Source organism: Danio rerio, chromosome 16, assembly GCF_052040795.2.
Source record: "Danio rerio strain M-AB ecotype USA chromosome 16, GRCz13ab, whole genome shotgun sequence".
Lineage (NCBI taxonomy): Eukaryota > Metazoa > Chordata > Actinopteri > Cypriniformes > Danionidae > Danio > Danio rerio.
The window spans coordinates 59,082,992-59,107,129 of record NC_141036.1 but is presented as its reverse complement, the minus strand read 5'-3'; the positions used below and the strand labels follow the sequence as shown (position 1 = coordinate 59,107,129).

Sequence of the window (24,138 nt, the reverse complement as noted above, 5' to 3'; positions counted from 1 at the left end):
AAATAACACTATAAAGGTCTTTCCAGGTGTTTTCTAAACGATGCATTACACTTGATTTTCCTTCTGCATTACATATTAAATATTGTTGTTATTATTGTTGCTTTATTTAATATAAATACAAATGATGCATGTTGCAGTGACAAAACAACATATGATGTTCCTCAATATTTGGTAAAAGATGTTTGGTGACCTTTTCACAGCAAAATAAAAAGTATAAATTTATATTGTAATGAAAAAAACAACACTATAAAAATATTGTCATGATATTTTCTAAAAGATGCATTATGTTTAATGAGCTTTAGCTTTTGCTTCTGCAATGCATTTTAAATACTATTATTATTAGGTCTTTCCCGATATTGTCTAAATCATGCATCATGTTTGATTTTTCTCCTGCAATACATATTAAATATTGCTGTAACAGTTAATGCTAATTATAACCCTATTATTATTTCATTTATTTTATTGCCATTTAACTTTTAAAGCATAAATAATCAAAACTTCAAAATCTACTTTTATGTTGCAATGAAAACCTATAACACTATAAAGGTCATCCTGTTATTTTCTAAATGATGCATCATGCTTAAATTCCCTTCTGCAGTAAATATCAAATAATATTATTATTATTATTAATCGTAATTCCATTGAAAACTTATTATGTCATTTATATTTTTATGTTGCTGTTAATGCATTATTTAGCATTTTACCTTTTCAAAGCATAAATAATCAAAATAAAAATCTAATTTTATGTTGCAATGAAAAAAAAAACAAACACTATAAAGGTTTTTCCCAATATTTTTAAATGACTTATTAATGACACATTAACAAATCATATTATTATTATTGCTTATTTAAAAACATATTAATATTTCATTTATTTTATTGCCATTTACCTGTACAAAGCATAAATAATTAACATTTAAAAGTCTAATTTCATTTTGCAATGAACAAAAGTAACACTATAAAGGTCTTTCCTGATATTTTCTAAATGGTGCATCATGTTTAATTTTCCTTCTGCAATACATATTAAATATTGCTGTTATTGTTAATGCTAAGTACATTGTAAACATATTATTATTTCATTATTTTATTGCCGTTTACCTTTACAAAGCATAAATAATCAACATTCATAAAAATCTAAATGATGTATGCTGTTTAATTTCCTTTCTGCAATACATATCAAATACTCTCATTACTATTATTATTATTATCATTATTATTATTAATGCTAATTGCATCGAAAATGTACCATTTAATTTGTATGTATTATTTGGCTAAATTCTAAATTTGTTGCAATGATAAAACAACACTATTAAGGTCATTTGGCAAGGTCTTTTCTAAATGATGTATCCTGTTTAATTTATTTCTGCAATGCATATCAAATACTATGATTATTATGATCATTATTATTTTTGAAACTAATTGCATCGAAAATGTATCATGTCACTAATTTTTTCATGCATGTATTATTTTGCCAAATTCTAAATTTGTTGCGATGACAAAAACAACACTATAAAGGTCTTTCCCGATATTTTCCAAATGATGCATCAAGTTTGATTTCCTTTCTGCAATACACATCGAATACTTTCATTATTATGAATGCTAATAACATAGAAAACATATCATTACTTCATTTATTTTTATGCATCCTACTGTGAATTTATTGTTTTGCCATTTATCTGTTCACAGCATAAATAATCAACATCTAATTTTATGTGCCAATGAAAATAAATAACACTATAAAATCCTTTCCTGATTTATTATCCATGCGCACTGCTGTTAATGCATTATTGTGCCTCTAAATCCAAACATGATACAGATTTCCACCTGTTCACAACATAAATTATCAAAGTTCTACGTTGTTATGACAGAAACGACACTATAAAAGATATTTACTAATATTTTCCAAATAATGCCACATGTCTGATTTTATTTGTTCGCTTCATATTAAATAATATGATCATTATTAATGTTAATAACATAGAAAACCTTATTATAACTTCATTTATTGTTATACATCATGCTGTGAATTCATTTTGCCATTAACCTTTTCACAGCATAAATTATCAACACTAAAATCAAATCTAATTTTACGTTGCAATGGAAAAATATCACACTGTAAAGGTCTTTCCTGATGTTTTCTAAATGATGTATGCTGATTAATTTCCTTTCTGCAATACATATCATATTTTTATTATCATTATTATTACTTTTAATGCTAATTGCATCGAAAATGTATAATTACATTTTTTTATGCATGTATTATTTTGCCAAAATCTAAATTTGTTGCGATGACAAAAACAACACTATAAAGGTCTTTCCCGATATTTTCCAAATGATGCATCAAGTTTGATTTCCTTTCTGCAATACACATCGAATACTATCATTATTATTAATGCTAATAACATAGAAAACCTTATTATAACGTCATTTATTGTTATACATCATGCTGTAAATTTATTTTGCCATTAACCTTTTCACAGCATAAATTATCAACACTAAAAACAAATCTAATTTTACGTGTCAATGAAAATAAATAACACTTTAAAGGTCTTTCCTGATGATTTCTACACGATGCATCCTGTTTGATAAGCTTTAGCTTTTGTTTCTGTAATAAATATTGAATACTTTTACTATGATCAATGCAAATTATGTAAAGCATTATCATTATTATTCTTGCGCACTGCTGTTATTGCAGTATTTCATCTCTAAATCCAAACATGACCCAGATTTTGAGCATTTCACAGCATGAATACTCTAAATAAGTCAAATTTGATGTTGCAATGACAGAATCAACACTCTAAAAGGTTTTCCCCGTAATATTCTCCACATCGATGCATTATGCTTGAGTTCCCTTCTGCAATAAATATTAAATACTACACATAAAAGATGAAGATGAGTCTCTGCGTCTCTCACTGCATGCGCTCTGTCTGCGTCTGGTATTGGCCGAATGTGGCGGCGGTGGCTGCGGGCGCTGGAGATGCAAGTGGCTGCTGCATGTAGCCGTAGCCGGTGCCGGCGGTGGTGACGTAGCCTGCGGTGGCGGCGGGCGAAGCGGCGTACGGATACTGCTCATACGCTGCGGCTGCTGCTGCGGCAGTGGTGTACTGCGCATACGCCGCGCTGCTGTAGTCCAGATACGGAGTCGCAGCGGCTGCGGGAGAGCTGGAGGACGCCTGAACGTGAGGAATCACCACACTGGGCTGAACAAACGCCTGCGGGTACACATAATGAGCAGGGATCCTGAGAGACACAGAGAGCAGACGTTAAACACACACACACACACACACACTGCGGGAGATCAGCAGGTTATGCAGATCCACACTGAACCACATGCTGGAAACACAGCGCTGATGATGCAGCGTTACAGGCGCCATCGAATATAAAAAGACAAAGAGAACGTTTAGATCCATACAGTAGTGTTCTTTTAGGACTTTTAGGGGTGGGTCTATTAGTCCTTTAGGTCAGGACTCTCAGTCCTTTAGGAAGGAGCTATCAGTCCTTTAGGGAGGAGCTATCAGTCCTTTAGGGAGGAGCTATCAGTCCTTTAGGGAGGAGCTATCAGTCCTTTAGGGAGGAGCTATCAGCCCTTTAGGGAAGAGCTATCAGTCCTTTAGGGAGGCGCTATCAGTCCTTTAGGGAGGAGCTATCAGTCCTTTAGGGAGGAGCTATCAGTCCTTTAGGGAAGAGCTATCAGTCCTTTAGGGAGGAGCTATCAGTCCTTTAGGGAAGAGCTATCAGTCCTTTAGGGAGGAGCTATCAGTCCTTTAGGGAGGAGCTATCAGCCCTTTAGGGAAGAGCTATCAGTCCTTTAGGGAGGAGCTATCAGTCTTTTAGGTCAGGACTCTCAGCCCTTTAGGGAGGAGCTATCAGCCCTTTAGGGAGGAGCTATCAGTCCTTTAGGGAGGAGCTATCAGTCCTTTAGGGAGGAGCTATCAGCCCTTTAGGGAGGAGCTATCAGTCTTTTAGGTCAGGACTCTCAGCCCTTTAGGGAGGAGCTATCAGCCCTTTAGGGAGGAGCTATCAGTCCTTTAGGGAGGAGCTATCAGTCCTTTAGGGAAGAGCTATCAGTCCTTTAGGGAGGAGCTATCAGTCTTTTAGGTCAGGACTCTCAGCCCTTTAGGGAGGAGCTATCAGCCCTTTAGGGAGGAGCTATCAGTCCTTTAGGGAGGAGCTATCAGTCCTTTAGGGAGGAGCTATCAGCCCTTTAGGGAAGAGCTATCAGTCCTTTAGGGAAGAGCTATCAGTCCTTTAGGGAGGAGCTATCAGTCTTTTAGGTCAGGACTCTCAGCCCTTTAGGGAGGAGCTATCAGCCCTTTAGGGAGGAGCTATCAGTCCTTTAGGGAGGAGCTATCAGTCCTTTAGGGAGGAGCTATCAGCCCTTTAGGGAAGAGCTATCAGTCCTTTAGGGAGGAGCTATCAGTCCTTTAGGGAGGAGCTATCAGTCCTTTAGGGAGGAGCTATCAGTCCTTTAGGGCAGGACTCTCAGTCCTTTAGGAAGGAGCTATCAGCCCTTTAGGGAGGAGCTATCAGCCCTTTAGGGAGGAGCTATCAGCCCTTTAGGGAGGAGCTATCAGTCTTTTAGGGAGGAGCTATCAGTCTTTTAGGGCAGGGTTATCAGTCCTTTAGGGTGGAGCTATTAGTTATTAAGGGCGGAGCAACTAGTCTTTTAGGGGTGGGACTATCAGTCCTTTAGAGAGGAGCTATTAGTTCTTTAGGGAGGAGCTATCAGTCCTTTAGGGTGGGGCTGTCAGTCATTGTATAGGGTGGGGCTGTCAGTCATTGTTAAGGGTGGGGATATCAGTCTCTTGGCATGTCTTTCAGTCTTTTAGGGTGGAGCTATCAGGTTTTTGGGGTGGGGCTATTAGTCATTTAGGGCGGAGCTACCAGTCTTTTAGGGCGGAACAATCAGCCCTTTAGGGAGGAGCTATCAGTCTTTTAGGGCAGAGCTATCAGCCCTTTAGGGTGGAGTTATCAGTCTTTTAGGGTGGAGCTATTAGTCCTTTATGGTGGAGCAATCAGTATTTTAGGGCGGAGCTATTAGTTCTTTCGGGCGGAGCTATCAGTGCTTTAGGGTGGAGCTATTAGTCCTTTAGGGTGGAGCAATCAGTGCTTTAGGGTGGAGCTATTAGTCCTTTAGGGTGGAGCAATCAGTGCTTGAGGGTGGAGTTATTAGTCTTTTAGGGTGGAGCAATCAGTCCTTTAGGGCAGAGCTATGAGTCCTTTAGGGTGGAGCTATCAGTCCTTTAGGGTGGAGCTATCAGTGTTTTAGGGTGGGACTATCTGTCCTTTGGGGTGGGTCTATCAGTCCTTTAGAGCGGGATGTCAGGGCGTATCTCGTTTCTGCTCTGCCTTTATCCATTCGTCATTCTTCACCCAAAACACACATCTTCTAACAATCCATATGGTTCTTAAATACAAAATCATGCCCTGCCATACTTTTTTTCTCATGTTTATGTTGATGTACATCATGATAGAGTAAAAAGGACAATCTTAACTTCTGTCTCATGGCAACTTTAACTCACTGATGAGGAGGATTATTGAAAGGGAGCAAAATTGATCTTTTGACATCTAAAAGGTCACAATACTGTAAAACATCCTGCGAGTTTCAGAACTCAACACTCTGTGGTTCCTCTAAAATCTATGAAAGTCCATTTCCAAAGAATTAACGCAAAGAATTGATGCAGCTCATTGTAGGCATAACAATGCAAATCATACAAAAGTCACTCCCTCACTTACTATCTTAGTACTGGCTTAGTCCCTGATTTATGATGGTCCTTCACAGCGTAACGAACCACCAATTACTCTGGCATTCATTTTATGTGGCGGATGTCATTTCAGCCGCAACCCACTGATGGGAAACACTCATACGCTCTCCCACACATACTCATGCATTTACTTTAGTCATTTAGACGATTCACTCTGTTTGTTTTTTTTGTTCGTCTCCCTCTATTTACATTTCTTTATTTACAAAAGAAAGAAAGAGAAACTTTATTCATCTGTCAATCATTTAACACCATTATACTGACAACTCTTGCTCTAAAGGCAAAAATTTCCAACGTGAAATCGGACACAATCATCACTCAATATGTTTTTAATCCCAAGAAAGTTTGTGATCCACAAGCAGCACCAACTGCAGGAAAATTCCCCCTTTGAGACTCTGAGATCGGTGTTGCCGGGCAGATTTAATGGGAGTTTTGAACAAACGTGCACAAACAACAGGTGCTGGAGTTAAAAGTGTCCCCAGTCCTCGCTGTCAGTCTGCGGGAGTGACAGAACAGCCTGCACTACGGCTATTTCTGCCCTCGTAAAAGCAGAAACACACATGCACAACACTTTAACCCACTTCTGAAGTCACACACACGCACACACACACACACACACACACACACATCTGATCTGAATGTTCACTGCAAAGCACACACTCAATGGAGTTGAGTTGAGTTGATTTCAACTATTCAATACATTTATAAGCACATTGCATCTTTTGATCTCACAATTATGTCTTTTTTCTCATGAGTTCATGTCTTACAATTCAGACACTTTTCTCAGAATTGTGACCTCACAGCAAGAAGGTCGCTGGTTCGAGGGCCGGCTGGGTCAGTTGGCGTTTAATTAAGGTTTAACTTTAGGGTTTAATTTTACGATTGTGTGGCCAGAATGATACTTAATCCACATCATCATCCTGCAGGCTACATTTTGCTCATCGGGCTGCGAGACAATAAATAAGAAGAGCTGAGCTGCTGCAAAATAATGGATAAAAAGAGTGAGGCTAAGGTCAAATAAATAAATCAATGTAAAAAAAGTGCGACTGCGACTTTCTTCGTACGCCATGCTGGAGAGGAACAGTCTGCGCAAATGGAGCACAGAGTGGGTGTCATCGACTACAGTTCTCATCTGATTGGCTGAAAGGTACGAGTTACCCTGACTCTGCCAGGAGAGTCTCAAAAATACACACACACACACGTATCCAGGGGGAGTCATACGTGAAAGAGGATTTGCACATTCTCATTCAGGATGAACTCGCAAGTTTTAAACATTCAAAACTCTTTGTACACTCTTATACATTTGCAAATGGTGTTTTGCATTTGTGAAACGCATTTCATGAAAATGTATTTTTATTTTGTGCACGTGAATTTTTTGTGTGAATATAAATAAATATTTTACGCACGTGAATTTGATTTTATGCATGTGAATTTGGCTACGCATGTGTACATCGTATCTTTTGCATGAATTACTTTTGAGTCTTTTCTGACTCCATATTATTGAGGTCCATTTTCGCTGTGTTTATTAGACATTTTACAAAATCACAATCAAGAACGGGCCGAGGATAATGAGCATAATGTAAGTTAACGTTACATCAGCGAGCGCAGAATTTCTCGATGTTGAGCGATGTTCAACTATACTGTGACATCTGTTGTGATTAGATGATGAGATTAATATCGTGAATCGGATTGCATCATGAGTCAGGTTAATCGTTACATCCCTACCTGCAATTCTGACATTTTTCCTCAAATTCTTTGTCTTGGAATTCACATTTCTGTTCTTAATCTGAATTTAGATTTTGCAAAAAAACTTGCCAATTAAAAAAAACATTTTTTTAAAAGTTCTGTGGTCTAAATAACTTTCCATAACTACTATAACTGATTTTCATAACGTATTTTAGAGATCCTACCAAGCCCTACTTCAGTGCAGAAATACAGCCCAGATGAGAATTAACACTGCATATATAAATATGAACTTGGGCTAAAAGGCAGTCTAACCCTGAGCTTGTCATTGTTAAAAATACCCCAGAGTTACTAAGCTGCGACGGCAACATATTTTCCTTCATCATGTCCTGAACATTTGGGGCTTGCCAGAGTTCAGGGCTAATTTAAGGAACTTTGCAAATCCCAGAAACAGTGGGCTGATCTCCGGTGTCTCTGAACACCTGTCGTCTCCTGAAGGCTCTGAATGCCGCTGTGTTTCAGCACTGCAGCTGTTCTATTAGTTCAGTCCACTGAGGGATTAGTAGGAGTTCACTGAATCTTCCTAGAAGGACAGAAGTAACCGTCTATCAGATCAGTCAATAGAAAGATGTAGATAAATACTGCTGATCAGAGCATGATCAAACACTTTCAACTATCACATGTTGATATGTATTACATGTATATACAGTCAAAATTATTCACCCTGCTGTGACATTTTTTTCTATTTCAGGTATTCCCCAAATGATGTTGAACAGATTCAGGAATTGTTCACAGTATTTCCTATAATATTTTTTTCTTATTTGGTTTATTTCAGCTAGAATAAAAGCAGTTCCTAGTTGTTCTCAAACTCATTTTAAGGTCAAAATTATTCGCCCCTTTAAGCAATATTAGTTTTGGATTTCCAGAACAAACCACTGTTATACAATGACTTGCCTAATTACCCTAACTTTACCCTAATTACCCTAGTGAAGCCTTTAAGTGTCACTTAAAGCTGTATAGAAGTGTCTTGGAGAATATCTAGTTTAATATTATTTACTGTCATCATGGCAAAGAGAAAATAAATCAGTCATTAGAAAGGAGTTATTAAAACTATTATGTGCAGAAATGTGTTGAAAAAAAATCTCTGTTAAAAAGAAATTAGGGAAGAAAATATACAGGGGGGCTAATATTCTGATTTCAACTGTATGTATTATGTATTATTATACGTATACTGACATGTATTATGTGTATAACTATAGCAATGCATAATGCAATGCTGAATACAATAATGCTTCAATGCATTTGTGCAATGCGTAGTGTAGTGCGAAATGAAATAATTCAGTGCATAATACTATATGTAACAGAGTGTAATGTGTGATGATATGTAATGCAATGCTTTAATGCATAATGATATGCAATGCATGTTTGAATATGATGCAATGCACAGCACAATTTGTAATGGGTCACATAGTAGAATGCTTGTATGCAGTGTGTATAGTGCAGTTATTAGCAGCATAATGCAACGCACTGACAAATGAATTTAATTGTAATGCTCCGTTTTTCCCAATATTTGTGTTTGAGATGTATTATTATGCTTGTTAGCGAATCAATCCATATTTTTCAGCCCACTGAGGTATTAGTAGGAGTTCGCTGAATCTTCCTAGAAAAAGATAAAATACAGTTTTATCACAGTCAAGAATATTGTTTACATCAGCGCATGATCGAAATCTTTCTGCTGTCACACGTTGATGTGTATTATATGCATTATATAATATTATATGCATTCTGAAATGTATTACCAACCCAATGCATAATGAAATGGTGAATAAAATGAGCTTCAATGCATTGGTGCAATGCGAAATAAAGTAATATTTATAGTGCCAAATAAAATAATCCAGGGCATAATGCTTTATGCTTTAGAGCGTGATGCAATGTTTGTTTGAATTCCCAATGCAATGCATTATCCAACTGTTGAATTTGCATTGCCATATGCAATGCATTGCTTTATTGTGTAATGATTGTATGATGAAATTGTTTAATTCATAAAGATATACAATGCTTTATTGTGTAATGACAATGTAGTGCAATGTTTGTTTGCAATGCATGACGCAACTGCTGAATTTACATCGCCATATATAACATGTAATGGTATGTAAAGCAGCGCTTTAGTTAGTAATGACATGAAAGGCAATGCGTCAATGTGTAAAGATATACAATGCATTGCTTAAATGCATAAATATATGCAATCCAATACTACCGTACATGTATGTGTAAGGTAATTGTGCCATGTATGACGCAACTGTAATGCAAAGCTTGTATGAAATGTGTAGGCCAATTACTGACAGCATAACTGCAATGCATAGTGCAATTCAATAATAACAGAATGATTAATTTGCCCAATATTTGTGTTTGAGGTGTATTATTATGCTTGTTAGCGGATCAATAAGCATTTTACACTCTATTAAAAGTCCCTTCTAAGACTTAAAGAGCACCTTTAGTGAAAAATCTACTTTTCAAGCTGTTTGGACAGACATGTGTAGATATAGTGTACAGACCGTCATATTGGGCTGATATAAACACACCTTTTTTCAATTTAACAACATAAAACGGTGGACCAATTGGAACGGTTTTTAGATCGACTGCAACTTGAGGTAGGAGTGCGATCCCCCCGCCTACCAATATTGATTGACAGGCGTGTGTCACCATATGCTCAGTTTGTTGTTTCACATCTGTCATTTTCAGCATGTGAGTCAAAGCGATATCCCAAGGAACACCTTTGTTTTTAGATGTAAGGCTCATCGGGCTCAACACAAGATCAACATTCACCACATGATTGCTCTAAGCAGAATTGTTGTTTGTAACTGTAATAATGTTCGTCGATGTTGTGGAAAGAAGTAGACAGGGTCGGCTATTTGCATTTTTCGCGGTCACAGAAGCTCCCTGTGATCTTAACTAGGTGCAGCTGGAAAGTGCGAGCGCGCTGCCTCCCGTGAGTGTCGCACCATTGGAAATAATATAACGAACTTGCCTGCAGGTCGCACACCAGAAGCGCCGTTTGGCGATGCACAGCACCATGCATTTTAGAATTCTAAGCATAGGTTTCTATCAGGGTACACACAACGGCGTTTCAAGTCGGCAGCTGTCTGCGGCGCCCAGCCATGATTCGGGACACTGTTCATATTTCTGTTGCGCCACAGAGCGCCATCTGAATAGTTTCATTTTAAAGAACAAGCGAATGTGCGTGTCTGGTGTGCAGTGTCGAGGCTCTGAGCGGCGCATCCAGTGCCTCAATCGAAGTTAAAGGGTCACGAAACACCAAAACACATGTGTTGAGCTGTTGACAGTCGTATATGTGTCCCACACAGCTAAAAACACTATTAGGACACCTATATTTCACTAAAAAGTGTAAATTGGTTGTTTTTGTGTTATTTCAAGTAAATTCGTACTTCCAGTTTGAAACGAATTTTTGAAGCTGCGTCACGGCCATGATATAATAGCGTGTATTCCAGCGTACAGACTGGACGTCTGTGCCAGAGTGAGTCTTATTACGTCTTACAGTGTGCTGCATTAATGCATGAGTAAAGCTTGGTTTAAACCAATCAGCGCGCTCTATTGTGCAACTTCATTAATATTCATTACTGTCACAGTGTTTAGACGACAGAGACGCCACGTTGTGTTGGCAAAACAAGCGTGAAGTGTTGCTTTTATAGTTTGCTGCAGTTCAGTTTTGTTTTCATTTTCTCTCTGTGAGAGCTCAGCTGGAGTCACGTGTGGATTAACAGTGTACGCGACGCTCGACAACAATAACTTACGTGTCTAAGGAGGATTATTGTTTACCTGAGAGCTGTTCTCATCTGCAAACGCTGAGATCTGGATTCGCTTGTAGTCTCCTCTTAATAAAGACGTGGCTCTAGTTGCTGGTGATTGTCCTGTCTCTACAGATTTGGTAAGTGAGCGACCAGTGCCCTGGTTGTTTATTCAGTTTGTTCGTATCGAACTAAGTTAACTATTGCACTGAGTGTAAACATGTTAGCACCACAACCAAACTTTAACCTCGTGTAGGATTTTCACTGCATTTTGTGACCAGAATAACACACGCGGCTTTCTGACGCTACCTGCCGTGTGCATCTAAGTTTCCGGGAAATGCAGAGTTTTTTTTTCTCTCATTCGCCGTGCGGTATCAAACATTGCATGAAAAATACACGCTTAGAGCAGCTCCTCGAATCAAATATCTCGTTTGTCGCGAGGGGCATGAATGAATTCCCTGAATGAAAGAGCCAAACTGCAGTTAAAGTCCAACATTTAATAATTTGGCAAATAATTCGACTACAGATGTCCATGTAGGTTAAACACCATCACTTTATCCTGTGTTTATTTTGACTCTGAAACTCGCGCGTGCCCAAATAGACACTCCCACACCATCCCACTTTAGTTCCTCCGACACTCCCCCCTAAACAGAGCTGGACACGCCCACTTTTCTGACTTTTTCCAAAGTAGAGGTGTGAAAACACCCTGCTGAAACGAGGGGGTTACATGGCCCTTTAATTCAGTGTGTGTGGTTATTAGTCTCTGTGTACAAGCTCGGCACTTTAAACTAGCACACAGTTGGCTGTAAAACTATACAGACACAAATGATTGTGTACTCTCTGCTTGGTCTGTGTCCGGGTCGTGCATGTACAGCTGAATGCTGATCCTCTCTGTCTGCCTGTCTGTTGCCAAACACAGAGCGGGGGAGCTCTTGGCTCCACCCCCTTGTTATGTTGGGCGGGAATTTGAAACTAATTTTATTTAATTTCAACACACCCCTAAAACAGCGAGCTGTGTACCCTCCCCCCCTCAAAATAAATAAATAAATAAATAAAATAACACTGTTTAACACATTATAATAAACAAATCTGTGTGTTGAACTGAACCTAAACTGGCACACTCAGAAGAACCATAATATCAATATTAAATCTTAAAAAAGGGGTAAACTAGGTGTCTTTTAACATACAGAATTGTCGCCGAAATACCTGCAAATTTTACAACAATGAGAAAAATACAAAGGATTCATTAGTAAAAACCAAAGAACACATGAGATCCACTGCAACATGCAAGCTGTGAGTTGTTTGGTTGGCGCCCTTCAACACCAAAAACACTGAAACCCCTGTTCAAAAGACTAACAAAACAGTACAAATCAAGCTGTGCACAATCATCAAATGGAGAACGAGACGTTTCCAGCACCCACCAACCCCACGTCCTACCATACACCCACTCCTATTCAAATAAAAAGCACACGGTTTAGCTAGGAAAAGCACTTCAGACAGGTCCAAACGCACACAAGAGCTACTCTCCAACCAAAAAAACAAAACAAAACACCAACGTCCATGCAAACTAATCACCGTGTCTTTGAGAGAGTACGTGTCTGAGTCTACTTTTGATTTCTGACTGGTTGACCTCTCTTAGGTAATGTTAACCCAAAGCCTGTCAGATCAGAGAGAGACACGTTACATTGACAGGAATACACAGATGAAGAGTGTACAGGAAAGAAACACACACACACGCAAACACACACCTCATGACCTGGCGGAAAGGAGGAGGATACAGTAATGGAGAATGATCATCCTCGCTGTCTCTGCAACAAGAAGAACAATATGAGACAGAAATACACACTAATGACAATGGGATATTTTGTAACAAAGGTGATATATGATATGATAATTCCTTTCTACTTGACTATATAACATGCATGCAGCTTTTTTTATTAAGTTATTTTATGGCAGGGCTAATAAATTAGTGGCCCGTGGGCCAAACTCAGTCCCGGAGCAATTTGTTCCGGTGTTACGGTTTAACTGGTGACCGTGTTAACTAGTGTCCCTTTCCAGATGTAAGCTATTCACGTTTGCAGATTGGCAGATTCGTCACTTTTTAACAGCAACAAAACATGTCCATACCAAATAAAGATTCTTATTACTTGGTGTCAGTGTCATTGTGTGCATTATTGATTTTAATATCTGTGTAGCAGAACAGTACATAACCAAAATAAATCTAAAAAATAATTAGAATTTACGCCTTCAACAGGATTTGAACCCGTGTAGTGAAAAGGCTCAGCTCACGCATCAATCAACTTATCTAACTGAGCTACTCAGAATTACACAGTCAATCAAAACATGCTTTGCTGTGGTTGTGGACCCGTGTTGACATGTTTCCATCGATGTTAACATGTTTACATGTTGTTTAGTTACCTGTACTCGCGTTAACGTGTTTCTACAAACTCTCCCGCTGATAGAATAGCTCTCAATGACTAAACGATGCTTCATCAGTTGCGCAAACCATGTTTTTTCTTAGTTGTAGACTCATGTGTACCTGTGTCTTAGGAGTCGTGTTAACTCGTGACCCATGCTCACATATGTAACGTAAATAAAGATTTTACCAAAAAAATGAATACAATGATGATATTATTATGCAACGGATTATGTCTAATATATCTAATATATATAACATTAACTAAATTTATTTTCTTTTTGGTTTAGTCCCTTTATTAATCCGGGGTGGCCACAGCGGAATGAACCGCCAACTTATCCAGCATGTTTTTACGCAGAGGATGCCCTCCCAGCCGCAACCCATCTCTGGGAAAACATTAACTTATGGAGCATTATTTTAAAGTGTTACCATAAATGTTACTTCATATAAATTGTTAATAAATTATTACTAATAATAATAAATTAATAATAAATCTTAATTAAATACTTTTTTATAAACAAAAAACTGTCTGTAAAAATAAATCAATCAAAATAAAATACTTTTGACAGTACGTTTCTCTACATATAAAAATACAAATCCCAATGGTTCATGAGATCTAAAAAGTTATTTAATTTTACAATATTGTTGTCTGTGTATATTATGTGCAAATGTATGCAACAAATTTTGCAAATATTACTGCAATTTTTGAGAAAAACCACCACAGAATCAGTCATTTTAGATGGCAAAAAACTCTAAATGTACAGTATATGATTTTTGCAGTACGTTTAAATGAAACCAAAGAATAAATACTTGCTCACTGATCATGAGATATATTTTACATGTCTTCAAGAGTAATTGTAAAAAAAAACACTGATAAAGTCTTAAAGTATTTGCAAATTTTGCTCCTTTACTAAAAACTATAGATTTAGTTTTTGTTAACATATCAAAACACAGCTTAAAACACATTTAGTCTGACACATGAAAGCATTAAAGACAAAAATAATCACCTTTTCAAAACGAAAATGGTAAAAATTAGATGACAGAAATTTGAAATAATATGTTTTAAATAAGAGAAAGTAAACGAAAATTAAGGAAACTAAACACTAAAGTCATCAGTAGCTGTCAAACTCACCCATAAGGCCGCTGAAGAAACGTAGGGTGTATCTGAGGAACTCCAAAAGAAAATCCTGAAGGAAAAAGACGAGCTCATTTTATATTATATTTCATTTTAATATTATAAAAGAAAATCCCATGCAATGACCATAATTGGCACATTAACTAAGGCCCAATCCCAATTCTATTTTTGTACCCTTACAACCGCGGATGAAGGGGAAGGGCTTCAAAATTGACCCTTAAGAATTGGGCCAGCACTACAGCAGATGCACACCTCATCATATGTCCTCACCATCTCTTGCTTCATATGAGATCAGATGATGGCGACTGCTGGAGTTATTGCAGTTGTGTTATTTTTTGGTATTAATCTTCAGGAAATCACTGAAGGCTTATATTATGTTATCATAATGATCTAATGTGGCAATAAGATCATAACTCCACTGTGTTTTTAACACGGTGGCCATATTCATCTGTATAAACACACGAAAACAGCATTAACATTATAGCAGACACTGTTCAATTCACAGACACTGGACTTTACTGACAGGGTATTCCAGTGTCATCCAGTGTCAGAATGTTGTGGAGCTGCTGTACAGGAGTTATGATTAGGGATTATACATCACAAAATTTAGCATTTTTTTTTTTTTTGCGTTTTTTAAAAAAACCATGAGGGTAAAATACGAACGCGGTTATGAATATATATAAACATGTGTTTGTTTGTCGTAAAAATTCGTAATGATGACAAACAAATACTAATTTGTGGATCTCCTGACTTCCGGGTTCATCAATACTTCCTTTGTGGCTGGTGTATTCTGGGAAATTTTCTTACCCCTTGGTTTTGAGTGTGATCCTAAAAAATATTCACTAGAAGGGCTATTCACCCCTTCCCCTTAGCCCTTCGCCTTCAGGCTAAAGAGAATTGGGACAGCCTTACCCCTTGGCATGCACGAGCAAAACGAAGGGTAGGGGTAAGGGGAAGGACTAAGGGGTAGAATTGGGATTGGGCCTAAAGCTTGTTGTTGAATTTTGTCATTGCTAAACTTTCAAGAGTGCATGTATTTTTATATATTGCATATCATAAATAATCCTGGTGTTAAACATTTGCATGTACTACTATATTCACCCTGTCAATTCTCAAGGATTTACCATTTAAAAATCCATGTTGGGCGAAGCAGTGGCGCAGTAGGTAGTGCTGTCGCCCCACAGCAAGAAGGTCGATGGGTCGCTGGTTCGAGCCTCGGCTCAGTTGGCATTTCTGTGTGGAGTTTGCATGTTCTCCCTGCGTTCGCGTGGGTTTCCTCCGGGTGCTCATGTTTCCCCCACAGTCCAAAGACATGCGGTACAGGTGAATTGGGTAAGCTAAATTGTCTGTAGTGTGTGTGTAGATTTTTCCCAGGGATGGGTTGCGGCTGGAGGAGCATCCGCTGCGTAAAGACTTGCTGGATAAGTTGGCGGTTCATTCCGCTGTGGTGACCCCGGATTAATAAAGGGATTAAGCCGACAAGAAAATGAATGAATAAATGAAATCCATGTTGAGAATAATGTACTCCTCCAAACATGAATCAGCATTATGACCAATTCAGTTGATCAACTCCTCTATAGCGCATGTGTTGGAACTGTGGGGGAAACCGGAGCACCCGGAGGAAACCCACGCCAACACAGGGAGAACATGCAAACTCCACACAGAAACGCCAACTGGCAAAGCCAGGACTCAAATCAGGGACCTTTTTACTGTGAGGCAACAGTGCCAACCACTGAGCCTCTGTGCCACCCTTACAATAAAAAAACTCTCAAGGATTTGTCTTATTTTGACGTTATTTACCTGGCTGCAGGATCCGTGGTTTTGCCCCCAAATATGCCAGGTTTACGTTGGCTTTTCTGCCATCTATTATAGGATTCGGGTCCTTACAGGCTCTTTCTGCTGCAGACCGATCAGCCATCGTCACCTGAACACCAGAAAAAAACATAAAGATAAAATGATTTAGTCATGCTCTTATATACAGTTAACATCAGAATTATTAGCCCTGCGGTATATTTTTACCCCCAATTTCTGTTTAAAGGAGAGCAGATTTCTTCAACACATTTCTAATCATAATAGTGTTAACTAATTTCTAATAACTGATTTATTTTCTCTCTCTCATGATGACAGTAAATAATATTAGACTAGATATTCTTCAAGACACTAGTGTTCAGCTTAAAGTGACATGTAAAGGCTTAACTAGGGTAATTAGGGTAAAGTTAGGGTAATTAGGCAAGTCATTGTATAACAGTGGTTTGTTCTGGAGACAATCCAAAACTAATATTGCTAATAATATTAGGTAGCTAATAAACTGCTTTTATTCTAGCCAAAATAAAAATTTCTCCAGAAGATATTATTTATAAGCTGTGAAAAGTTGCAAATGATACTTTTCTAAAATTACAGTATAAAGGAGAAAGTCTGAATGTGCAAATATAACATCAGCTTTACCTATTGAGGTACAGTTAGTTTTTTATTCCCACGTTTAGACTTTCTCTTTAACAATTATTTCACAACAATATTCTTTGCAAATTCACGACCGTGAGATTATATAAGGAGCCAATGACTATCAGAGTACAGCATTATTCACAGTCAATTAAATAGTGCTAATGGCATAACATTACTACATTAGCACCTGACTATGTGCTGTGCTTTCTATATTTTATATTTATATGCAGTCTTATTCTGTACACAATGTATGTTCTTAATTGTTTGTTCTTAACTGTTTTGTTTGTTTTATTTATTGTATTGTCTACTTAGTGCAATGATGTAGCACTTTTTTGCCCAAGCAGCTGCCCTCGTGTCAACAAGCTAGGCCCCCCTCTGGCCACCCCCTAAATTTGGACTAGAGCTGCACAATTAATCATTAAAAGGATCGCGATCTCGATTTGACCCCTAGACGATCCTAATCCAGCATTTCTACGATTCTACAATCATATTTTCAAGTTCAGGAGAGAGGAAAAGGCGGCTGTACGAGTCTTTTCATTCTTTCACATACATTGCTCAGTGACATGGACACCTCCAAATGATGTTGAATGAGTCACATACAGTATTTATAAGGTATAATTCACCTTAAAATGTCATTTTTGTATTCATATAATGCTGTTTTCGCGGCCGGAAAATCACACGTGATGTGAGCTGCTGACCGTGAGCTGTTACCACATAGAGGGCGCGCGCCCTACTAAATGATAGACGTGCGCGCGTCTACTTTAGTGAACAGAACCGGCATAGGCTGTGAGTAGCAGGTAATAAAGTTGTAAATAATATTCAGTTTGTGGCACAGAGTGATCATTTGGGAGCCGCGCGTGAAGTATGAACAGCACTTAGCAGTGAAAATGAAACTGAAAGCATGCACATCATTTAAATAATCATATCGCGTTTTAGAGTTATGATTGCGGCAAGCATTTGATATGTTTTTTCTTTCATAGCGAACACACAGTTGTGCATGAAAATAAATGTTTACAGTGTCAGTATAACTACTCTAGCCTGTATAATGTTGATTTTACCCGTCAATTAAATGGTCTAATAATGTTGTCAGTGACAGATTGCAAGCATAGGCCTATATCTGAAACATAATTCAACATCAGAATTATTATAAGTAGAATATTTATAGAAACCAGTAGACCTACACATAATTAGGGGCCGAGCACCAAAACGTAGGGTGCGTAGGTCCTATTGAAATTGCTCAGTTTTTTATTATTATTATTATTATTGTTATTATTATTATTATTAGGGACCGAGTACCGGAATGGTGCGTAGGCCCTATTGGAATTGCTTCGTTTTTTATTATTATTATTTTTATTATTATTGTTAATATTATTATTATTATTAGGGACCGAGTACCGGAATGGTGCGTAGGTCCTATTGAAATTGCTCAGTTTTTTATTATTATTATTATTATTATTACTATTGTTATTATTATTATTATTAGGGACAGAGCACCGGAATGGTGCGTAGGCCCTATTGGAATTGCTCAGTTTTTATTATTATTATTATTATTATTACTATTGTTATTATTATTATTATTAGGGACAGAGCACCGGAATGGTGCGTAGGCCCTATTGGAATTGCTTCGTTTTTTATTATTATTATTTTTATTATTATTGTTAATATTATTATTATTATTAGGGACCGAGTACCGGAATGGTGCGTAGGTCCTATTGAAATTGCTCAGTTTTTTATTATTATTATTATTATTAGTATTACTATTGTTATTATTATTATTATTAGGGACAGAGCACCGGAATGGTGCGTAGGCCCTATTGGAATTGCTCAGTTTTTATTATTATTATTATTATTATTATTATTATTATTACTATTGTTATTATTATTATTATTAGGGACAGAGCACCGGAATGGTGCGTAGGCCCTATTGGAATTGCTCTGTTTCTTATTCTTCTTTTTCTTCTTCTCCCAATGAATCGCGATTTTGAGGGGCTAAACATGCCCGAAAACTCACGAAACTTTGCACACGCCTCAGAAGTCGCAAAAATGTACATTTGTTATGGGTTTCGGAAGTGGGCGTGGCAAAATGACTCGACAGCGCCACCTATGCACATTTGACAGACTGGCCCCCGAGCTACGAATCACGCACGTACATGAAAATTGGCACACACCTCAAACACAACAAAACCTTCAAAAAAGTCTCTTGGAGCAGAATCTCAAACCCAACAGGAAGTCAAATATTTTTGACTTTCTGCAGCGAAAAAGTGGTGTTTTTGCCATTTCCAGGCGTTGTATTTTAACGAACTCCTCCAAGGGATTTTATCCGATCAACACCAAAATTGGCTTTTTTCATCTAAGGCATGGTGGTGTTAAATTGCGAAGATCTAGAGTTTTCGTAGAGGGGCGTGTCCGTGGCTGCCTCGCAAACTTCGACGATTTGCCACGAAACAGGAAGTTATTATAACTCAGCCAAACAATGTCCGATCTGCCTGAAAATTCACATGGTTAATAACATTCCTCTACTGAAGGCATCTACATGCCAATCTTGAGTCACAGTTATAGCGCCACCTGCTGACAGAAGGAAGTTTGGCATAAATCTGTGATTTTCTCAGGTTCTTTATATATATTGGCTTAAATTAATGTTGTTCGCTGTTCTTGGTCATCCTGAGACCACCGTGCGGTGGTGAGCCCGGGTGCGAGGTCCCTTTCATCGCTGCTTGCAGCTTTAATATTCTTATTGTTGTTTTACCATGTGTTTGAGAAAAAACAATAATAATCGCAGAATCATATTAACCTTTATTTTACATCTACAGAATTGTGATAAAATCCTGATCTTTATTTTACGCAAAAAAATAAAAATAAATAAATAAATAATTAAAAAAAGTCTAATTTTAGCCAGAATTCTCTAATTAGCTGCTCTAATTTGGACGCATATTTTTGTGTCACAGCTAAAATGCCACAGAGATACGAGATTAGCCATCAAGTAGCAGACTGTCGAGATATGACTGAGACCTCTCTCGCATGCTCTCGGTGTCTTGCTCTCTTTGCTTTTGCTTGACTTTTTTCAGTGACGGTGCAGCGCACATCAGTTTCCCACATTTGTTAGAAATTAAGCCCCAAATTGACACAGGTAGTAAAAAAATTCAACTTCAGTCATGTTCATGTTGTGAAAAGCTATCAAAACGTCCACTGTTGATAATATTCAACTTTTGTTTCCAATTGCGATTTCAAAACATTTAATATAGGACATCCTCGGCTATGCATAGGCTATTATTAATCTGATTTTGAGTGTACATCATTTTACGTTAGGAAATGCAGTCTTGAATTTACAAACAGCCTGCAAGTACCGGAGAACAGATGTAAAACATTGATTAAATGTAGTTTTCAGTCACGCTCATGTAAGTCATATTCAGCTCATTTAGTTTTGCCTTTATTTATTTTTGCTTTTAGTTGTGACATGAAGCACGAGTCTTCAACACATGATTTATTTACAACACATTCTTAAAACTTAATAGTTTAACTAATTTCTAATAGCTACTTTTGTCTTTCTCATGGTGACAGTGAGTGCATAATATTTTACTAGTTATTTTGCAAGAGAGTTCAGATTAAATGAAGTATTCAGATTAACTAGGTTATGTTAACTAGGAAAGTTGAAATAACTAGTCAAGTTATTGTATAACTGGTTTGTTTTGTAGACAATCAAAAAATTTAAATATTTCTTGAGGCTAATAATCATACAGACCTTAAAATTGTTCTTTAAAAAATGTAAAACTGCTTTTATTCAAGACAAACTATAAGAAATAAGACTTAATATGACTCGAGAAGAATTAGTTTTGTTTCATAGGAAATACTATGAAAATCTCCTCGTTTTGTTATAGATCACTTGGGAAACATTGTATTAAATTAATGGGAGGGCAAAATAAATTGACTACAACTGGATCTGTTAAAGTTTACAGGTGTAAAAATGTGCCTTGATGTACTTGGATGTTAAAAATGTGTTAACCTACTACAATACAAAATCACTTGTCAAGAAATATAAACATAGAAGATTATTTTAAGTGATTTATTTAGCTCGTTTATGAAGACTGCAGAGTGATGCATGAAAAAAATGACTTTGAATAATTGAGTAGTTTGTTATGCATGTTCAAGTGTGCCCCCTAAAATTACAAGTGGCCCCTGTCCGGCCCCACCAGTCACTCAGGTCTAGAACTGATGTGAAACCTAATGTAAGTGTGTGCTGAAGCCAAAGATAAATTCACACTAGTAGACAATAAAGGCAGTAAAGTTAAGTTAAAATACAAAAAGTACCATGTTAGACAATATAGCGAGCATGTCACAAGATGTCACCGAACTAATTTGTGAATATAAAACCAATTTTACCTCAATATGTTTGTTACAACTAACCCAGACTATGGGGTGACATTTCACTACTCCTGTAGAGAGAATACCGATGTCATTTAAGAGCAGCAGACACCAGTATCTCAAAGATAGAGAAAGTTAAAAAAGGTTTATACTACTAACTAACTTATCACCCAGTCTCCAGTAATTTCTTTATTACTATAGGCTATAACGTTAGTTAATTTGTTTACTGCTAATAAGCTAGTAGTGTATTCCCCATAGCAACTATAAATTAATTATAAATGAAAATGGAATATTATTTTGAGTTTAAGTTAATTTAATTAGCTGGTTTATGAAGGGAATAGCATGAAAAAATGTACTTCGAATAATTGTTGAAGTGGTTTGAGATGTTATAGTGTGCCCCCTAAAAGTACAAGTGGCCCCTGCCTGGCCCCCGGTCATTTAATAGCAGCAGACATCAGTAAATAGTTTACACACATTTTAAAACACACTGACTTACAAGATCTGAAAGGTATAGAAAGAAAGATAAAAGGTTAAAAATAACGTATACAGGCTAGTTAATTTGTTTACTGCTAATAGGCTAGTAATGTATTCACCATAGCAACTATAAAATCGCAGCAACTAGTTGATATTCAGGTACTTTACTATGAAATTATTCAAAAACACAATAGTATTTTACAGCAAATACTATAGTATTTTTTTTATTTCAGCTGTTGACAGACTTACAAAGCCGTATCCTCTGGATTTGCCAGTCTGCCTGTCAGTAATAACCACTGCCTCCTCGATTTCTCCAAACACCTCGAAGTATTTCCTGAGGCTGGAGTCTGTGGTGTGATAAGGAAGACCTCCGACGAAGATCTTGGTGTATGTGGTGTCCTTCTGAGAGCTGTGCATCCTCAAAAACTTCAAAAAGACTACTTAAAATAAACTCCTTGCTCCTTGAAGGCGAAAGTGAACGAGCGAGTTGATGTGTCGGGCGACAAAACTCAACAACATGCCATATGGTTTTGGAGACTCGCACGCGGACACAGGCCACGCCTACAGACGATATACACCGCCCACGTTCTGTCTTAACCACGCCCGCAATACGTTTATCCCACCTACGATCCAGCCCACAATCCATATGCCACACCCATGTCATTATAACCACGCCCACAACCTGAATATATATATATATATATATATATATATATATATATATATATATATATATATATATATATATATATATATATATATATATATATATATATATATATATATATATATCACACTGGCATCAATACATCAATAGAGCATCATTTTTGTGACACTGTACTACAATAATACATATTTTACATTACTGTGATGGTTGGGTTAAGAGTTTGGGGTGGGGTATATGTTAATAAAATACAATTAATGGGTAATTTATAAATAATATGAATAATACTCAGTATAATGACTGTTTTTACAATACTGTGAAGGTGAAAATACAATTGAATAGGTAATTTATTAAATAACAAGAATAATACTCGATATACGGATGTTTTTACAATATTGTGAGGGTTGGTAATTGGGGTGAGGAGACACGTTAATAAAATACATTTTATGGTTAATTTAATAAATAACATGAATAATACTCTGTATAATGACTGTTTTAAACACTGTGAGGCTTGGGAATAGAATTGGGGTGGAAAGACACATTAATAAAATACAATTTAATGGGTAATTTAATCAAAAATAATATGAATAATACTAATGACTGTATTTACATTACTGTGAGGATTGGGTTTTAGGGCTTGGCATAAATAGAATATCCATTTTGTACTTTTTAAAGTACTAATATGTACCCTTGAGGTATTAATATGGACCTTTTAGGTCAGTTTACCCTGGTGCCACCCCAGTGATAACTTATGTACCTACTATTTCTATGTAATGTGTCTTTTTCTAATTGAACTTGACTGTAAAAAATATCCGTAAATTAGCAGTTTTCCATAATTTGTGATTGATGTTTTTCCCCTTATTTATTTATGACCTTGATCTTGCTTCCAACAACTTTTAACCTTGAAAAATTTGTGAAAAAGTGACTTTTATGAACATTTTTATTAGTTTAAGGCAGGGGTCTGAAACTGCCGACCTTCTTCCTCCCTCCGGCCCGCAACACCCTAACCCCTCCACCCCACTCTTTAGTTTGCGATCGTCTCCCAACAACGCTAATTAAGTTTGAGAGCCCTTTTTTTAAGTGATATAACGCCTGGGTTGGTGTTGTTTATTACACTACAGAAACCCTGTAGTAAACTGGCAGAACATTTTCTGTTATTTTAAAGACTTATTTCCTCTAGATGTCATATCTTATAATATTTCAAACAACCAAAACATCAATAAAAGCCACTTTGTTAAACTGTAGAGTTGAATGTTCAACATAAAAAGTGGACAGAGCAGAGATCAACATCCCATAATGCGTTCAGAACCGGAAATAAACACTTGTGAATCACTAAATACAGAAACTGTTCATTAACAGATGTTGTTTTACACGGTTGTTTCTTCACAAAATTATAA

The 24,138-nt window shown here is 37.0% G+C and overlaps 3 protein-coding genes across 4 annotated transcripts in view; 1 reads left to right on the top strand and 2 right to left on the bottom strand.

Annotated features, from left to right (window-relative positions):
- smpd5 (sphingomyelin phosphodiesterase 5) overlaps positions 1-24,138 on the bottom strand; it is a 706,732-nt gene that overhangs the window by 64,031 nt on the left and 618,563 nt on the right. The gene's annotated exons all lie outside the window — the stretch shown is intronic.
- The window catches only part of LOC103908992 (serine/threonine-protein kinase pim-2-like), a 202,995-nt gene that overhangs the window by 75,648 nt on the left and 103,209 nt on the right, over positions 1-24,138 (top strand). The gene's annotated exons all lie outside the window — the stretch shown is intronic.
- On the bottom strand, positions 1,529-22,653 carry rbm24b (RNA binding motif protein 24b). 2 transcript variants are annotated; one of them, XR_015510556.1, is made up of 6 exons: positions 22,327-22,594; positions 16,603-16,726; positions 14,800-14,854; positions 13,000-13,059; positions 12,827-12,908; positions 1,529-3,240 (listed from the first exon to the last, which is right to left on the bottom strand). XR_015510556.1 is itself a non-coding variant. In NM_001328141.1 (5 exons), the coding sequence occupies exons 1-5, from the start codon at positions 22,492-22,494 to the stop codon at positions 2,910-2,912; spliced, it is 738 nt and encodes a 245-aa protein (NP_001315070.1). In that variant the 5' UTR covers positions 22,495-22,653; the 3' UTR covers positions 2,795-2,909. The 2 variants fall into 2 exon arrangements, 1 of the variants encoding a protein (NP_001315070.1); NM_001328141.1 differs by lacking the exon at positions 12,827-12,908 and having other exon boundaries at positions 2,795-3,240; positions 22,327-22,653.

Excerpts from the sequence above, each read along its gene's own strand:
- rbm24b (NM_001328141.1), bottom strand. The coding sequence starts at position 22,494 with ATGCACAGCTCTCAGAAGGACACCACATACACCAAGATCTTCGTCGGA. Across the intron at positions 16,727-22,326 it reads AATCCAGAGGATACGGCTTT|GTGACGATGGCTGATCGGTC; the intron begins GTAAGTCTGTCA and ends TCTGGTGTTCAG. Across the intron at positions 3,241-12,999 it reads CCTTTCCGCCAGGTCATGAG|GATCCCTGCTCATTATGTGT; the intron begins GTGTGTGTTTGC and ends TGTGTCTCTCAG.